Source organism: Pezoporus flaviventris, unplaced genomic scaffold, assembly GCF_033815535.1.
Source record: "Pezoporus flaviventris isolate CSIRO_AGI_PZ_B2104156 unplaced genomic scaffold, CSIRO_AGI_Pfla_v1 ptg000063l, whole genome shotgun sequence".
Lineage (NCBI taxonomy): Eukaryota > Metazoa > Chordata > Aves > Psittaciformes > Psittacidae > Pezoporus > Pezoporus flaviventris.
In genome coordinates this window covers 2,877,301-2,896,668 of record NW_026892611.1, presented here as the reverse complement: position 1 = coordinate 2,896,668, position 19,368 = coordinate 2,877,301, and the positions used below count along the sequence as shown (strand labels likewise).

The following is a 19,368-nucleotide window of genomic DNA, read 5'->3' as shown; positions in this document are numbered from 1 at the left end:
AGAATACAGAGTTAAATCTAAAAATAGGCTTAAAAAGAGGTGAGGGCTTTGAGCAAAGTAAAGTAAGCCACTGATTTGGGTCATGAAAGGGAATTGATGTCACTGGTTCTCTGTCGCAGCTTTCTTGAGCGAAGCAGATCTGTTCTGAGCTGTGAAAACGCAGAGGAGCCGTAGTGAGCAAATGGCACTCAGGGCAGGGAGGGGTGCTTTGCTTCAGTCCTCCCCAGGAGCCTGCCTGGAACATGACTTTGTGAGAAGCCAAGGTGGTATTGAATGCTCCACAAGTTCATTTATCTTCATGGGCTTCTTCCGAGGCAGGAAACTGTCACTCACTGCTGTCCTTTTAACAAGGAGCGACCGTGGCATCAGGTGATTAAATGCTTCATCCCAAACTATGTCAGGAACCTGTGGTGAGCTGGATACCTCCCTCAATCTCTTCTGTCACAGACTAGCCCATAATCAGGAGACCAGTCTTCTAACATAAATCTGGTCAAAAATAACCTTAAGCCTCTGTAAAAGGAGTTATGTGCAATTTCTGCCCGTTTCAGAGTGATTATGTGGCTTCGGTAATGTTTGTTAAGTGCTTTGATATGCTTTGGTGAAGGGCAGAGTGTTAATAATTAAAATTGGAAGGAAGTTCTAAAGTAGTATGTGGGGATGACGACTGCTTTCTGGTCTGTTAGTTAACAAAAATGCAAAACATAAATGCACAAATCAGCAGGAATTCAGTTTAACGCTCCCTTCCCCCAGCCACCTGCATGGGCTGAGGAGAGAAAGCAGCTAATTGTCTGCTCTGCTGAGGAGATGAAAGAAGCTGGTCCTGCAACAGGAAAGGCTATTGAACTGCATGAAGGTGGTAAATTATCAGCACTGCAAACCGAGTTGGTATCTTTATGTGCTCGAAAAGCACGTTATTTGTACTGCTCTTCGCAGCGCCGGGGAGCTGATGAAACCAGCATCTCGTGACATGAATCTTACGTTTCAGGCCATGTAATGAAGGAGGTCAGTAAAACTGAAACTTGGTTTTGAAGCTTTGGGGAGCGTCGCAGGGCGTGCTTGGTGAGGACAGGCCCTCTTAATGGCTTTGTCTTGGCCCAGTTAAAGAGCTGTTTGCAGAACTGCTGTGATGTGCTGTAAAAGCAGGCTCGTGTTTGTCCATTTTACTGCTAGCAGTTCCATTTGCAGAGTGCAGGCAGGAGCAGGCTGCTTGCCAGCAACAGCTTCATTCAGATTAGGGCTTTAGTTCAATTATGTCCAATTAACTTTTATTGCAGATAGCAGTGATAATTACTTGCAAGTCAATTTTTTGGCTGTGGTTATCCCAAGGCTAAAGTCTGAGCTTGATGGATTTTAATAACTGAAGTGACGTATCGCTTTTCCTCTTTTCTCCTTCTTCTTTAGGCCTCAATTAGATGAAAGGTCAGAAGCTATGTAAAAATCCATCTTACAGTTCAAGCCAACTGTTCTCCTCTTCAGCAGATGCGTAGGACTGTGTTTTAAAACAATCTCTTGGGACTGACCTAAAAAAAAACCCAGGCTTTTTAAACGCAAAGATCATAACCTTGGGCTTGCTGCAGCTTTATGCAAAGAGGGAATTTGATGGAGCTGATGCCACACGTGGCAATACCTGGAGCCGGGAGCCGCCGCCTCGGCTTTTGTTACTGCACAACATCCTGTTCAAAATTGCTCACCTAGAAGCCTTTAGTGGTAGCCCTTGGGCATGAGGAGTGTGATATGAACAATATTCCATTTTAAGTGCTGTTGCCCCAAAGCTGCTTCATTTCTTTCCTTGTTGAGCGCTGGCATCGCAGCTTGGGGAGAGGAGCAGAGCTGCAGCAGGAGCCTCCCCTCTCCCAGAGCACCCCACAGACATTTAAATTCCCTCTGCCTTCCCCTCCAAACTGTTTAATTTTGTTGCCTGCCTAACATTATAAATGGAGGTCAGCCTGAAAGCTGAAACGGTTTACAAGCAAAATCATAGTTAATTAAACTGCAAGGAGCCAAAATTGATTTTGATGGAAACTCTAGCAAAGGTCCATCTGAATGCAGAAAGCCAAGAGGTCCTGTGCTGGCAGATGCTGACAGTGCATTCTGCTTGTCACAGAAGGCGACTTTCTATTGTTCACTCTTCCTATTTATTTCTCCCCAAGTACACTCGATGCTATTGTGATTTATTGCCATCTCAAAAGACTACCTCTGTGCACATTATTTTGCAGTTTTCCATTTATAAAACATTAAAGAGGATGTGATACCAGCCTGTGATGAATACAGGGCTAGTCTGGTAATTTTGTTCCAGGAAACAGTAAGATTTATCTCTGGCTTTTCAGCAATCCTGGGAAAGGGCCATGCTGGGAACTGCCCATGAATAAAGGGGGAGTTTTAAGGCAGGAAGCCTGTGGGATCTGTCCGTTGAGGCATGACTGACTGGAAGGAGTCGTATCGAGCGCTGAGGTTGGCCATGGGGGTTCAGCATGTGCAGGTCGCACAAACAGCTTCTTGAACCCCTTAGATTTTAGGTTACTTCAGGAGAGGGAAGAGGAATGAGCCTCATTTGGTTTTGAGCAGCCTGCCAGGGGGTAAATGAGACACTGAGTTTCCCTTGGAGCATGAAAATTGGCCAGGATTCAATTATGTTTCCTGGCAAGCTCTAACAGACATTTGTACCAAAGCAGCTTCACAACCAGAGTTAGTTTTGGTTTTTGTTTGCAGCATTTATGTTATGCTGAACTTGGAACGTGCCACATGCGCTGTAAATCCCGCTGGCGGTCATGGAACTACATGGAACTACCTTGGGAATAAGGAGAAGTGAAGTGTATCAACCAGCTCCAAGTGCTTAACAACCCTCACATGGCTTATGGGACCCCAGGGTGCTGGAAACTTGGAATAGTTTGGAGCTTTTCTTTTGTGTGGAGGTGGCTGCTCCTGCTTCCTCCCGGCCCCAGGCTTTGTCAACAATTCCTGCAGTTAATGGTGGAATTTCAAACATGCATGTTTACGTTCAGGGCCTAACTTTAGACTTCAGCAGCCTGCTTTCCTCTCAACCAGCTCAGCTTCCCATATTTCACCGATCCAGGGTGGTTTACAGGGAGTGTTTCCATTGTGTGCTTACCCTGTAAGGCCTCTTGGGAGCTTCAGAGACTGGCGTAGCTAAAACTTGGCAAGAGCTCTGCATATGTGGTCTGTTTATATAATGATAAAGCTGTGTTAGAAGTTTCCTAAGAGTACCACGTTGCTCTATACCTAGGTTTTACTCTAGCTTCTAAAAGTACCCCCTGGCCTGGGGAGCGGTGGCTCTGGCAGAAGCGATGCTACACGTTGAATATCAGGCAGAAAAGAATATGTCTTTTTAGTCCAGAAAAGCAATATCATGGTAAATTTTACTGTAATTGATTCTTAGCTCTACAGGGGGGGTGTCCCTGGGCAATGGGTGGAGGTGAGTTCTTTGTCCTGCCTGGTGAGCATTGGTGGTGACAGGACTTACTCTGAAAACCAGTGCATGGGACGTTGCTGTCTGGACCCTGATGTGCAGGTATGGCTGAACGTAACAGTCATTGTGGGGAAGTGAGAGTGACCCCCAAATCCCAAGCACTGCACATCCCTTTTAAGCTTAACATGCTTTGATTTGATGATTAATAAATCTTAGAAGGGAAAAAAAAAAACCCTGTTCATGTGTCTAAACCTGCTAACTATTTCATAGAGCATCCTGCAGTATGTGAGCTGTTAAAATTCTATCCTGCAGCCAAATTAGATTAAAATCACTTCAAAGCAGGGTATTTATTTATTTATTCCATCTAATGATTGTTTCCTCCAGAAATCTACTTTATATATAGTTTCAAGACAGAGCTCGTTGGGCTGTGTTTGGCAGCATACACAATCAGTTTAAAATACAAAGGTAAGGGTTTCACAGCTGCCATATTTTGCTGGGTGCCAAAGCCTACTGGTCTTGCTTTCCAGTTTGCAGCTGACTGGTTTACTGAGCCTGGTACTGTGCAAAACCCCCCTGGTTCCTAATTCCTTACATCCATTCCAGTTCCCCCAATAACATCCACCCGTCCTTGGAGGGACTGGGGCAGCTTTGCAGGTGCTGGTGCCCACACAAGTTGCTGCTGTGAAGGGAAGTTTACTGGTGAGAGGTCTTGATGTGCCAAGTCCAGTTTATCTCCTACTCTGGACTAATTAGAAGCAATAAAGCCAAGCTCCTCCCTTCACGTGAAGACCCCTGTTGACCTGAGACTGTGAGTATCAACTGTTTGAGACGCCCATTAGTGCTCACCTCAATCTCAGACACGATGGGGGGATTTCAGTTCATGTTATCTGCATGGTATGTTGGAGTTGTCTGTGTTAGCTCGTGCTGAAGAAGAGCCAGTGAGAAAGCAGCAATCAGGTGCTGAGTATCTCAAAGGGAATATATGTCAAATTTCTTACCAAAAAAACCTGAACAGGCTTGTTTGTGAAGACATTTCAAACACTGAGATCTTGATTTTGGAAAACACATTAATTTCATAGAGAACAGAAATTGGAGCAGGGTTTTAATTACGGGATTCAGTGATGGAGTTAAGGTCAGCACTTCTGTAGCAGTCTGGATTTCTGTTTTAAATGCTTGGCAGTGACCTAGGTGGCATCGATTTGCCTATTGCAGATCAAGCTAAAAGAATGATGTTATGCTTCTACTTAAAGTTATAAGTCTAGTATTTTCTTTAAAATTATTATTGCCACCCCAGTCCTTACGAACTAAAATGATTATCTGTCTGCAGGAACAAGTTGCCTTTATAACCCTCTCTAAAACATTATTGTCTGTATTGGAGCTAAAGCTCCTGTAAATACATGTTTTGACCTTCAAGGAAATACTTGTGTCTTATCACAGAAGCCCAGCTCTTCTGAGTTGAATGCTGTGGCCACTCTTTAATCACTTGTTCTCTCTCCTAATGTGCTATTATTGTGTTTATTGCTGTGTCTGTGGCGCTGAGCCTCTCAGCAAGAGGCTTACTCCAAGAGCCACAGTGTTGAGGCTGTAATGAGCCTTAATGATGGAGCAGGTGAGCAAACCCACCGAGGATCTTGCTGTCAGAAATGCTGCTTGTTCAGTCAAAGAGCACGTTGAGTGCAGTGCTGTTTCCCTCTGTTGGGGCTGCATGGAAACTTGTCACCAGTTAAGTAATGTAGACACCGAGCTGCTTTGGTTGTGCAGGGATGGGAAGTAATCCTGGCCTGGCATCAGATGTTAACTGGAGGAAAAGATAGATGCTTAGGTGAGTATGAATATTAGGTGAGTATTAGAGAATGGTGTGACCTGATGGTTTGCTGACTCCAGGGAAGGCTCTTAATTTTGTTTGTCTGCTTTTCACTGAGAAATAGGTATTGTTTTTGCCAGTCTTCTGAAGTTGATGAAATGAAGCAAAAAGGAAAACACAGTGACTCTTTTTTCTTGCTGACTGCAAGCGTTTCTGTTGCCTCCTCAGGTAAAGCTCTGGCAACATGCAGTGCTTTTGTCTTCTGATTAAAAAGGAGCTGGCTTCTCATTTTGTCTTTTTGGTCATGCTGGGCATGATCTGGGACAAGAAACTGCTGCCCACTGGCTGTTTGCAGAGTTTCACTGAACCCTACATACTCAGAGTGGTAAATCTCATGTGTAAAGGCTGACCAACTTTTCAATTCCTAAAGTGATTCCTTCAAGTTGTGGATGTGACAGGTCTTCAGTCATCGTTTCTGAGCACCTTCTGAAAGACTCCAACAACTCCACCTCCTACAGAGGATGAAAAGAAAACCTGGGTTTAGATCTACCTTACAAGGTTTTACAGCTACATATCTTCAACTTGTGGTAGTGGAGATCGTTGCTATCTCCTAGGAATGAAATGGAGAATGATGTAAACATGTTGGTGGTTGAGCTGTCGACCCTGCAGCTTGCTGAGGTTGTGTGTTTGTTTCTCACAGCCCTGAGTCACTGTTACTCTGAGTGGGAAGGGTGAATGGGCAATAGCTTGGAGTTGTCAAGCTGACATTCAGTGCCCAAACCTATTTTTAATTGTTAGTCTCAGTGGCACCCAGCGGGCTCACTTAGCAACACTCAGCTTCTGAGAGCTCTCACACAGGGAAGATGCAGAAGTCCTCATAAATTAATGTTTGTGTGAGGTTTTGTTGGCCGTTGGTTTAATCAACCTTTGCATGTTGAACCAAGGATATAAACATGGAGCTAATGAATTCTACACAGCGAGTAATTGCTGTGCTACAGGAAAGCTTTAAGTCCGTGCTGTTTGCTGCACTGGTGCAAGTGGTCCTTGGGTGGTCTGAGGTTGAGTTTCAAATGAAAGTCATTAAAACATCCCAGTAGAGAAGTCTGATTCTGGAGCTTTCTGGAGCATGGAGGTGGTGGGGCTGTCCAGGACACAGCATGGACTTTGCCTCACCAGGTGTCATCTGAAGGGTTTATGTTCTTTGTGCAGTCCTCAGCAGTGTGACTCAGAAGTGGCCTCTGTGGCTTCTCACACCAGTCGGGAGCTTTCTGTTTCTCATCTTCTGGTCTTTGAATGCCTCCCCAGTTGCTTGAATTGGGGTCTGTGAAACTGACTGGAATTAAATCAGCCTATGACTTTTGAAGCTTTCAACTCCTGCTGTGTCTTGGGGGTCATAGAACAAACCCCAAGGCCTTTCTAGCTGTTCCTCAGGTGTTTTGGCAAAAGTACTCCCTTTAGAGCAGCACCAATGCTGAGGCACAGAAGAGAAGTCAATTGATTTCTCCAGTTTGGCTCAGCCACCCTGTTCCCCAGAGCTTTCTAAAGTGCTTGTGGCCGGCTGTGGTTTGTCCCTGTGGCTGTGGCAGAGGGTTCTGGACCAGGAGGCCTCTTGAGACCTTGTTCCACCTTAAATACCTCTCCATAATTCTAGCTGGGAGTCTTTGAGCCTGCGTGAGGTTTGTTGAGAGACAACCCCCCCCCCCCCCTTTGTACACCGATGATGGGATATAGGGCAGCCGTGCAGTGTTTATATATAGAAGAGCTTTAGTGCTCTGTGCATTTGTTTTGAGGTTTGATTTCCTAAATGCTGACCCTCTGCAGCAGAGGCTGGTGGCACCTCTGCATCTGCTTTGTGCAGGAGGCACGTCTGGCTGTTTGTCTAACCCAGGTTAGTGAGTCTCCTATGAAATGAAGGAAGTTGTAGCCATTCATCTTCCAGCCTAATGGACCACAGAAATTACAAGCTGTAGCATGCAGCTTAATCTTGCCACGAGGCAGAGTGCTGCATACTTTGCCTTCAATTTATGCATGCCGTGCCTTTTTATTAAATGTAAAAGAGCAGTTGACAGGATTTCTCCAGAGGACTTGCTTTGGCTACGCTTGGTGGGTAGCCAGCACATTTCAATACAGTGCAAATGAGTGATGGTGGTTTCTGTACCGTTCGTAACAACCACCTTTGAAATGTGAGGGTGGAGTTATGGGTTATCCTCTGTGTGTCAAGCAGCAGAGGAGAGTGAGACAGCTATTTTAGTTATAACCCTGCAGGTGACCCACTTCTTGAAGCATGGCCATTGCCGTTACGAGATGCAGGAAGGACTGGAGCAGCGGTTGCGCATCTGTGCTTGGTCAGGCCTTCACCCAGGGATGGCTCTTTGCCGCTTTCTTTTCTCTGTTCCTCCTTGTATTATAACTTTGAATTGTCTCTCTGTTGTTGCAGTGTGCAGAGGAGTGAATGCCCCATGTTGTGTTAGTGCCTGTCTGCCATGCTGGCCTGTCTGCCAGGACCAGGTGACCTCTCCTTTCAGCTTCTTTCTTACACGCAGATGAACACTGGACTTCAGAAATGTGAGTGACGTTTTGTCTGCAGGATGTGGTTAACTGTTAAATCTGGCTCTGGTACAGCTCTGACATAAACATTTAGGATACAGTGGAAAAACTGTTTAATGTTAGAGTCTTTCTTTTGTTATGCCTTCAAGGCATCCATCAATAATGGCTCTGAGAAATGGCTGTGGAGGTTCACGTGTGTGCAGCAAGCTCTCCCCCCCAACCCCCTTTCCTGGCTTTATAAAGGTTAATTTTAACCACAGCAAGATGAAATGCAAGTGAGGTTTCTGTGAGATTCGTGCCTCTTTGCTGAAAACATTTTGTGCTAAAAGTGTGCCAGCTGACTTGCTCCTTCACACAACTTCTTCCTGACTCTTTTTCACTTCCAGTCATTTAATTGCTCCTAGAAACCAATAAAAGTTGGATCAGGCTAATGCAAACCTTTTGAGGTCAGCAGCTCTGTTGTTCTACACACCTGGGGCATATACTGCAAATATTAGTGATCTAGCCCAAATTACTAAAGTTCAAAGTTTCCGTCTTCTTTCTGATGTCTCTTTGGTGCCTCTGAAAAGATGTCTGCAGAGTTCTCTGAGAATCCTTTTTTGATACCTCCAGTCATTTTTTTGATGGGTATAGTGGTGGTTTTTAGAGCAACTTATGCTTGGGAATGTAAGGTCACTGGCTAGAGATTTGTGTTAAATCTTACTCTGTCTCTCCTGTTTTGCACATTGATTGTTCAGCTGAAATTGCAGAAATACCAGGGTTTCTACATAAGATCTGTACACTTGGCTCTTAGGGCTGTGACCTGCCTGTCCTGTTTGGTATGTACACTGGGAGATCTCTGTACCCTCAGTTTGCTGATGGACTCATTGCTCCTTAAAACCCAAGCAGTTTACAGTCCAGTTGTAACTAAATTATTAGTATTTAAAGACTTGTGATGAAAATAGGTAAGATAATTTTGCAATGAAGGTGACATGCTCAAAGTCCTGATCCTGCCAGAAGTGAATGACACTGTTCATGTCCACGTGTGCTCCCCCTCAGCACTTGCATAGCATTTATGCCAACTCCACAGGCTTGGTAATTGTAATGACACTTCCAGCAATAAGTAAAAATCTTTACTCACAGAAGGACTTCCTTAGGTGGCATGAAACTGGGCACCTCTCCTTTCTCTTTCCCATTTCCAGTTCAAGCTTTGCTGACCGATGCTTATTCAAAAGGTAGGCTGTTGTGGTGGAAACGTGCCGAGGTCCTTGCATCACATGAAGTTTCTTTTGATGGATCAGAAAGCTTAGTTCTGAAAGCAAATTGTTGAGGTTCATGTGAGGGTAGCTGTGCATAAATCAGGTATTTGCTAATTACACCTTTACAAGGCAACATGCCGATACGTGGGCAGTTTCTTAACCTGCTGGTACCTGATGCTGTTACTGAGAACTGCTTATCCCTGTGCTGAAAGCATCTCTGTATCCTGCTTTGGGAAGAGCTCCGGGTACTGCATTTGAAAGAATTGAGGACATAAAGTAGCTGGCAGGCAGTGGGGGAATGCTCAGCTGTTCCAGTTTGTTCTGATTTATATGGAAAATGAAACTGCTTTTACAGACCTCGCTCACCCCTGCTGCAGATGTGTGTAAGATTAATTGGTGCATTTCTCTCCACACTGTATATGCACAAGCAGCCTAGCCCCTGGCCAAAGCAGAGCTGACTTAATGAGCATTTTTTAATGAACAGTGACTTGTGACTTTGGGGGGGTGGAAGTGGGCTTTAATAATAATGCTATTGCCTTTATGAAAGGCACAGAACTCCGCATGATAACCTTTATTCAGATTTACAGTGTTTGTATTTGTAATTTTTAAGTGTAGTTTTCCAGATTAGACTTTTTATTAATGCTTCAAAATCCACATTAGCTCAGTTAGCTTTTTTTTTTCTCTCCTCACTTTCAAATAAGAGGCTTTCTTCTTAAAGCTGGTCTGTGCAGTGGGAGTTTAGAGGTTTAATATGCACATATTTTTTCCTTTCAAACTGATCACTACAGCACTTCCAGTTCCAGTGTTTTGCTTTGAATTCCAGCCTGCATCACAGGAAGGGCTCCCCCTGAAATTCATCCTTATCCACCCAGGCGGTTTCTCAGGGACTCCAGGCCAGGAGAAACCTGACCAGTCAGTCAGGATACTCAAGACTGTTTGGGCAGTTTCTGGAGTTGCTGTGGGATATAGAAGCAGTGATGCAAGGTCTGAGTAAGAAAGGGTGGTTTTTACAACAGTGCTGTAAAGTCAAGGTGAAAGGTGCTTCTCGGAGAGCTCTTGTTGACGGGGATGAGATAGATGGATGGATCGATGGACAGGAGAGGAAAGAGCAGGTTGGCACTGAATCTGGGGTCATCACCAAAACGAGCCCTTTCTAGGGGTGAGGTCTGTTTCTGTAAACCCTCTAGCAGCTGAGATTTTCATGCAGAAGATGGGCACAGCGGGTTTTGGCTCATCCAAGCGCGGATGCTCTCGTTAGGGCAGGGATCCTGAAAGCCTGTTTGTATGTTGTTTAATGGTAATGAAGATTTAACCGCGGGCACTTTTAAAAGCAGTGGGGTTTAAAGCCTTCTTGTGAAATGCACTTAAAAGACGTTACATTGGTGCTGAGGTGAGGCAGAGAAATCTCATTTCATGATAAAAATAGCTCCAGCGGTGAGAGGCGCGCAGGGCCGTGACCAGATGAGTTGGTTGCCACGGGATTAGCAGGAGTGTGAACCTGCAGCTCACCAATTTACTGGGGTAATTGCTCACATACACAGCTTTCCCTTACAATACACGTGAAATAATTACTTTCCAACGAAAGTATTCTGCCCGGCATTTACCATTAGGTAGCTTTGTGGAGCTCATCCCTTTGTTTTTGTAATGTAGTTCCTTCTCTGCCATCCACCTCATCATTTTATGGCCTGAATTCTTGCACACGAATGATGAGCATATTCTAATACCACCATTTGGTTTGGTCTGTTCTAGCTGGTTTTCCGTTGACTTAGTTACCAGACCTACTTCATTTTTACTGGTTTGTAGGGTATTTGTAGGGAAACTCAGACTCTTGCTCACCCCATAATGCCTTTCTCCTATTTTTTTGCTGTCTTAATTATTACAGTCATTGACTCTTGCCTGTGGAACTACTAGCAAAGCACATTTTAAGCAGCACTTTGGGGCACTCAGAAATGCATCACCTTCAGGCCTGAGTAGAATGGCTGAGTTACTTGATAGTAAAAGGAGCATAATCTCAGCTGTAAGCAAAACGGGTGCTGTTAGAAGTGATGAATGGGATTTAAAAGCTGGTTTGCCATGTGGTAGGATGCCAAACTTGATGTTAGTGCGTCATTTAAGTTTAACTGAGGGGTTATTTTCTCTCATCAGAGGAAGGGAGCACTTCCAGATTTGGGATTACAGATGTGTTGCAACTGATAGCTGCCGCCTGTTCAAACATTGACGTTTCAGCTGCTTTCTAAAAGCTTCCGTCGTAGTTTGTATAACAGAATAGGTCCTTGAGTAAAGGGATATTTAGTGTATCTGTTTATTGTTTCCCACCTCATTTGATAATATGCCTATAGAAATGTAAACCAGGCTGAGAAATTTTGGTGGTGAAGGTGTCCTAAAGTGGCTGCATAATTTTTCATCTGAAAAGAAAAGCTTTGTGTGACAGTGCTGCGAGCATAACGTGAACCATTACACAGACAAATGTGGGCTCCTTTGTCTGTTGTCAGTGGTTCTCCTCTGATGGTGAGTTGCAAGGGTCATCTCTTGGGGAAGAAACAGAACTTTATGAGCATGGACAGTGCTAAGAATGAAAGGTTGGGAGTTCATGAAGGCTTTGCCTTTGAGGGAAGGTAAATGCCATTCCGAAGCTCTTCTCTCCACTGGGAGCTCACTCAAAAGGATAGATATAAACCACCTGCCTGCAGCGACAGGTACAGGGATATGAACAGAGGGGACCTTCAGGTTGATATCAAACGAGCATTTCCTTTGATGAAGAGAAAGGGTGGTGGATGCTGGTGTTTGGACAGCACAGGGAGTAGGAGTACATACAACTGGTGCTGTGGTACGTGCTGTGCTAGAGCTGCAGGACAACCTGCTTGCAAAGCCGCTTATGTCACTAAAGACACTTCTAACATTTCTATAATTATCCTTTCTTTGGGTATCCATTTTCTGACCTTTAACTTTCTGAAAGTGAGTGCTCTTAGACCAGTGCTGCTCTCCCTCACCTGTGATGACTGGAAGCTGCTGGATGCAGAGAGAAATGCCTGGTGCTCATGTATTCACGAGTCTTTTGGAGGCAGTCATTTAAGAGAAGCAGAGGTGGAATGGCCCAGCTCTGCCTGGAATATGATTATAGCAGGAGAGGCACAAGCATTTCCCTACATGTCTAAAGTTCTTTCCAGAAGCAGTTGGAGCTTGTGGGTAAGGTAGGTATCTGCTAAACCAGAGTAACCCCACACCCCTGTCTCCACAAGTCTTTTGTCTGTGTCTGGGCAGTAGCATATCTTTAATCTTGTGAGGGTATCACGTCAGATTGCTGTGTGATATGAGGATGCTGTCCTTAGCAGGGTGCCATGCTGAAGAAATAATTGCAAGCCATAAAATAATGCATGTGGAGCCTCCTTCCATTTGCTGAACTTGGACTGACAAGGGCTTCCTAATGGACAAAAAGACACTCAAAGTGCTTTCAGATGTCAGCATCTAGAAAAGAACTCAGATGTAAATGGAGGCTTGAGCTGAAGGCTTCAGATGTGTGCTGGGCTTCCATCACAAGGTTTTGGTAGCGGGTGGGGGTGCTGCAGGGATAGCTTCTGTGAGAAGCTTCCTCTATGCCCGATGGAAACAAGAGGAACCCACTGCTGGGCAAGGCCAAGCCCACCAGTGGTGGTGGCAGCAGAAGAGGGGAGGAAAACTGCGGAACTGCAGCCAGAGAGGAGTGAGAATATGTGAGTTTAACAGCTCTGCAGACACTGAGGTCAGTGCAGAAGGAGGGAGAAGATGCTCCAGGCACCAGAGCAGAGGTTCCCCTACAGCCCATGGTGAGACAGGCTGTGCCCTGCAGCCCATGGAGGTCCATGGTGGAGCAGAGATCCACCTGCAGCCCATAGAGGACTCAACACCAGGCAGGGGGATGTCCAAAGGAGTCTGTGACCCTGTGGGAAGCCCACGCTGGAGCAGGTTTGCTGCAGGACTTGTGTCCTCGTGGGGGACACAAGGCTGGAACAGTGTGTTATGGAGGGACTGCACCCCATGGAAGGGACCCACGCTGGAGCAGTTCATGCAGAGCTGCAGCATGTAAGACTGACTCGTGTTGGAGAAGTTCATGGAGGACCGTGTCCCATGGGAAGGGACCCCAACACTGGAGCAGTGGAGGAGTGTGAGGAGTCCTTCCCTGAAGAGGAAGGAGCAGCAAGACAATGTGCAATGAGCTGACCACAACCCCAGTTCCCCTGCACCACTGGGTGCGAGGAGGTAGAGAAAATCAGGAGTGAAGTTGAGCCTGCAGCAAGGGAGGGCTGGGGGGGGGTGAAGATTTAGTTTCTATTTCTCATTTTCCTACTCTGATTCGATTGGTAATAAACTAATTTCCTCAAGTCGAGTCTGGTTTGCCTGGGATGGTAACTGCTGAGCGATCCCTCCCTGTCCTTACCTCAACCCAGGAGCCTTTCATCCTGTTTTCTCTCCCCTGTCCATCTGAGGAGGGGAATAATGGAGCAGCTTTGGCAGGCACCTGGAGTCCAGCCAGGGCCAGCCCACCACAGTATGGTTCCCACCTCAGCATTATATGGGTGTAATGTTTAATTCATAACTTTCTGATTTTCAATTACATGGTAAAGATAGTGAGCATGGCTTGAAGAGCCATGGGGGAGGCAGCCTTAAATTAAGAAGCTAGAAAGTAGGCCACTACCACAAGCTGTAAGAAGTACTTCAGTCTGGAGACAGCCCAGTGTTCATAGCACGTTACCTCTTTTTGTCCAACTATAAACACACTCTGATGAAAACAGTTTTTGTTTTGCTCCCATAGGCAGGTCTTGCCTTAAGCTGAACTGGGGCTTGTGTTGGTCACCAGGTAATAAAGGGAATGCGGCATCTGGTACGTGACCCGCTGGTCTGGGAAGATGAGGTTCTTGCCTCTTGATTCCTTGGAGACTTTCTACTCTTGTTGTGCAACTGTCTTGCCCTGGGCTTGATCCTCCGATTGCCAGGATCGGTATTGATGGTTTTCCTTTTCTCCACAGGGGACACTACACAGAAAATGAGATCTGCACAGTATCCTACCCCAGCAGAATTGGATGCTTATGCTAAGAAGGTCGCCAACAACCCACTGACTATAAAAATCTTCCCAAACAGTGTCAAGGTTCCCCAGAGGAAACACATACGCCGTACTGTGAACGGACTTGATACTTCGGGCCAGAGGTACAGTCCTTACCCATCTCAGGCCACCACCAAAACGGGCCTCCTGGCGATAGTCAAATCTCCAGCAAAAGGAATTATCAAAGACTTTGACGGGACACGCACGCGTCTGCTGCCGGAAGCGATGATGAATCCCCCTTCCACCCCTTACGTTGCACCTAGCACTTTAACCCACCCCCAGGCGCTTGCTCGCCAGCAGGCTCTCCAGCATGCACAGACTTTGCAGCACCCCCAGAGTATCCCGCAGCCACAGACTTTGCAGCACCCTCAGGGTATACCCCAGCCACAAAGCTTACCGCACCCTCAGGGGATCCCGCAGCCGCAGGCGCTGCCGCACCCTCAGAACATGCAGCAGCCTCAGGGCTTGCAGCATCCTCAGACCATGGCACACCAGACTCTGCAGCACCCCCCAAATCCTTTGCTGCAGCCGGGTTTACATGGAAGCAGAAAGATGCCGGATGCAGACGCGCCGCCGAATGTGACCGTGTCTACCTCAACCATTCCCCTCTCTATGGCTGCCACCCTGCAGCAGAACCAGCCACCGGACCTGAGCAGCATTGTGCACCAGATTAACCAGTTCTGCCAGGCCAGAGCTGGCATTAGCACTACCTCAGTGTGTGAGGGACAGATTGCAAACCCCAGCCCTATAAGTCGCAACCTGCTTATCAATGCAAGTACCAGGGTATCTACTCACAATGTCCCTACACCCATGCCTTCCTGTGTAGTTAACCCTGTAGATCATGCTGCTGCTGCTATTCCTCCTGCCTCTGTTAATGTGCCCATGGTGAATATTAACAGGGTGCCGCCCGCGTACCAGAACGAAATCAAATCGGTTGCGTGGAACCAGCACCAGCTTGCACATCTGCAGCAAATGTGTGGGGATGCTGCTGGGCCTGCTGGACTCGCAGGGAAGCACCCCCAGAGAGAGATCACCGGGCAGAGCTTCCCTGTCAAAACTTCAAACTACCCTCAAGAACTGTGCATGGGCCAGTCCTTCAGCTTGAAGCCCCCCATCGAGAAGCCTACACCTTCTCCACCTGTGAACGGGTTGCAGGGACCCTTGCCATATACCAATGGGCACTATTTCCAGCCCATCTGGAATAACATTCTGCCCACACCCAACAGTGACAGCTCTGGGTCCCAGGACCTCGCCATGCCTTTCCACGGGGGACAGCCGGCAGGAGCACCGCTAGATTGTGCAGGAGGAACTCATTACAGAGCTGGAGCTGGCCCATCCAGCCAGAATAACGTGATGCAGACCATGGATTACCTAAGTGGGGACTTCCAGCAGTCCTGCTTCAGAGATCAGAGCATGGCCGTGCTGGGAAAAGTCCATCGGCCTCCCATGAACCGAGCACCTGAACCAACCGATAGTCGAAATCTTCATATTCAACACCCAGGGTATAGATAGGCTGCAGTCACTTTCACAGACAAAAAAAAACATAGAGGTTTAGTCTTAATTTTAATTAATAAGCAAGGCATTTTTAACTTGCAAACTTGTGTGATCATTATAGTAACCATCAGAAGAAGACATACTGTATATTTAAAAGCTTTGCTTACGTGTTACCTATCTCCTTTCTGTATCAGATACTTAACATGCCTTTTGTGTCAGAGGATTTCATTACACTACTTCACACCACAGCCCTTTCCTCACCATAGAACCCCCTTCTGTGCAGCTTCTGCTTAGCAGCTCCTTGCTGGACTGATGTTGAGTTGCTGCAGGGTTTCGCCAGCTCCATCAAGAGCAAGGTAGCGTAGCTGCTTAAATTTCCATCTCCGTTTCCTCTGAAGATTAAGAGCAAGAGGATTTGTCAGGAAGCAGGGCTTATTTTCAGCCGAAAGCCCATTTCATTAATGCATTAAACATTGACCATTTGCACTGTCTAAAGGCCTGTTTAATTGAAAAAGAAGCCTATGTTTGAAACGAGCTAGCTACGGGGATGTACTTGGGCATGAATACAGGACGAAGCTCTTCAGCTCTTCCTTGACCACCTTTGTCATTTTAGACTTTGTCCAAAGTCAAAAGTCTCCGGCAGGTATTTCTGACACTTCTTTCTTTTGCAGACAGGGTATGGAGAAGGGGGGGAATGGTGGGTTTAGGAGGCAGCATAGCTGCCATAGGTCGCTGCCTTTTCTCTGCATTGTATTTCCCTTCCCCACTCCCTTTTTTGCCTAAGAGCTAGCTTTGTCTGAACCCCTCGCTGCTAGGAGTCTGGCTGTCCTCATGTGAAGGCATCCAGACCCACTGACAACTCCAAAAAGGGTTCAGCTTTTTGGTAGCTAAAATGAATTTCAGGGTGAGGAGATGTAATCAGTGCTCAGGGCAGTGTGGCACGGTCCCACTGCTGTGAAGCTCTGCTCGTGAGCCGCCGTGGGACCAATGGTCCCATATTCCTCTCCTTCGGAACACCACAGCAGGTTTAACAGAACAATTCCACTCCCTGGGGATTAGCAAAGCTCTTTCTAACATCCCTTTATCCCAGGGTCTCGGTGCCTAACTCCTCTTGTTCCTTTCCCACATCACTTCCAGCAGCTAGTCGAGTCGGTGACCGTAGGACACTACTGAGTAACCTCAGCATCTTGTTCCCCTCAGCGTTACCACAGCACACCTTTTCCTTCCTAACAGCTGGATTTCTTGTAAGTAGAAAATTCCTCATCTCCGTTAATGAGACTAATACTTGAACATAATGATCACAATCAAGTTTGGAAATTAAAAAAAAAAAAGAGAAAAAAAGAGAAAAAATCAATAAAAAAAAAACCTAAATGCATTGATTCTTTATATGTACACTGGCTAAAAACTATTGCTCTACACTGTAACTTTTAAGTGTAATATTTCTGTATGAATGTCGCCTGGTAGTGTGGGTTTGAGTAGCATTGTGTATGGGTGAACCCACTTGGCCTCAGCCATCCACTGGCCTCCCTCACAGCCCTTGGAAACAAACAAAGCCTTAAGTATTTGCTCCTTGAACTTTTCCTCCACGAGCATGGTTTCAAAGAGAAAAAAAAAACCACAAAACAAACCCCAATCTTTAAAAGACATCATACAAAAGTTAAAAACACAGAAAAAAAGAACAAAAAAAAAAAGAGAAGTAACCAGTTTTGAAGTGGTGTCCTAGTTGGCTAGAAATCCTTTCCGAGTTTTTGGGTAAATGGAGAAATTAGGAGACATTTCTTTGTATTTTTTTAAGTTAGACGTGTAGTCCTGGGCTGTAACAACTCCTTAGGTTTCAGAGCTTAGCAGAGTACGTTTCCTGACTCCTTGCGTAAGTTAGTACACTTATGGCGTTATTGAAATCCCTTCAAGTGTACTCGGAGCCGTTCTTTAGTGGGAACTCTTCTAGCAAAGCGAAGCAGTTTGACTAAAGACGGATTAAATTATGTGTTGGCTTGTGTTGCCTTATATTTAAAAACAGAAAAGGAAGACTCGCCTGATTGTGTTATGCCAAATGATAGCAACATGAAGTCCTAATTTATTGTTTATAATCGTATTCCTGCAGTCTGTGTGAAAACTGGTAAATATACATCTATGGAAGAACTAAAACCCTGAGGCTTTTCATGCAATATTTTTCTCAGTACATGATAGTGGAAGCCGAGGTTTGAGTCTGAAGCTGCTCCCCTTACGGTCTCCCCCCATCCTACCCCTCCTGAACCGATCTAGGGCTGTGCGATGACTTTAACCTGCTGAGTTAGTTCTGCTACCTGAATCCTTTTCCTTTTTACTCAATAAACTACTGGCATCTCCTCTGTTCAGTAGCCTGCTGCAAATCTCAACCCAGACTGTTATTAAAAGCTGATTTTTCTGCCTCCTGCTCTTCTCCTGCGAGAGAGAGACCGAGTGGAGTCCCGTGTCGTGCTCTTAGTGGAAGTGGTTTTGAGGCCTGGGAGGTGTTTGGGATCGTTCTGTTCTGGGATCGTTCCGCAGGGAGAGCTGTGACCTCTGAGACTTTGCCCCGGGGCAGCAGGACCGGGAAGCAAAAACACTTCTGAGATTCATCCAGGTGGGACATTGCTTGAAAAATGGGAATCATTTTACTATTAAAATATACTGAAATATTGCCTTTTGTTCTAGGAGTGAGATTTTTCTTTTAAACCGACCTTTTCCCTTCAGCAGCAGCCTGGTGCTGCCGGGCTCCTCCTTCCTTTCCCTTCCCCACCACATCTTCTGTAAAGAGGAACACAAACCATGACCTGCCTCATTCCCAGCTGCCGCTTTTGGGATCCAGCCCTGCTGCTGTCACTCCCAAAGGGAAGAGCACGGGAGGCATAAGCCCGAGGCTGATGGTCCAGCGCATGGCAGGAGTTGTGCTCTGCTGGAATCCCTTGTGCACACGGGTTTATTTCACACTGCCTGGTATAGAAGTAACGAGAAGGGCCAGGGCCACATCTTCACCCTGCGTTCTCCCTGGTGCAGATTGGCACAAGCCTTTGGGCTCCATGCAGTGCTCAGCTTGTCTCTTTGTAGGCTGCTGACTTCCTGACCTCCAGCACCAGGCTTCTGTTCCCCTTATGGGTCCTTGGAGATAAGAGTTCTGCTCCTTGGGGAAAGAGGAAGGTGTTGCCACTTGTTTTCCTCAGCTGTTTCCATTGCCTCATCACCACTGAGATCTTTCCCTTTTACAGCACCACACTGATACAGCAGAACATCATCATTCTGGTGGTTCCTCCAGCTGGAAGTGGACATTGCGTAGATCCTGAGAGGGATAAACATGAAAGCAGGGTAAACCCTTCCATGAGGAAGCTTCCCCTTCTGATGCTTCCAGCAGAAGCTCTGAAGCTGTTCAATCCCAAACCTGCTTTGTTACAGCCCAAAGTTAACATTTTATAGACACTTGTGCATTTTCCTTAAGCTTTACAATGTGAAAACTCCAGTCCATGGGAGTCAGCCGCTCCCGTAGGAACCAAGCAGGAATGTTTGCAGGAGAGAACTGGGAATTGTTGCTGGGTTTGATTAAACCACAGGCTGATTGTAAACACTGCTGCTTGTGTGCTATGGGTCCAGCCACAATTCCTCCTTGTCTGCAGGGAAAACAGAGAGACTTGGTCCCTCTGCCCCTAGGGCTGCTAAGGTCGGACTGAGAAGTGAGTGCCCTTCCAAGTGCTGACCTACCAGTGCGTGTAATGAGCTCAGTTCTGCTCACTGACATCATTCCAAATTATAAAGGGGCTTCATTACA

At 46.2% G+C, this 19,368-nt stretch overlaps 1 protein-coding gene across 3 annotated transcripts in view; it reads left to right on the top strand.

Annotated features, from left to right (window-relative positions):
• FAM222B (family with sequence similarity 222 member B) overlaps nt 1–17,139 on the top strand; it is a 35,857-nt gene extending 18,718 nt beyond the window's left edge. For 2 of the 3 annotated variants that reach the window (XM_061470131.1, XM_061470130.1), the window contains exon 2: nt 14,020–17,139. In XM_061470131.1, coding sequence (XP_061326115.1) covers nt 14,037–15,605 — 1,569 coding nt within the window. In that variant the 5' untranslated portion in view covers nt 14,020–14,036 and the 3' untranslated portion in view covers nt 15,606–17,139. Of the gene's footprint in view, nt 1–7,668; nt 7,797–14,019 lie in introns of all 3 variants that reach the window. The other variant, XM_061470129.1, reaches the window with a different exon arrangement.
• The last annotated feature ends 2,229 nt before the right edge of the window (nt 17,140–19,368 follow it).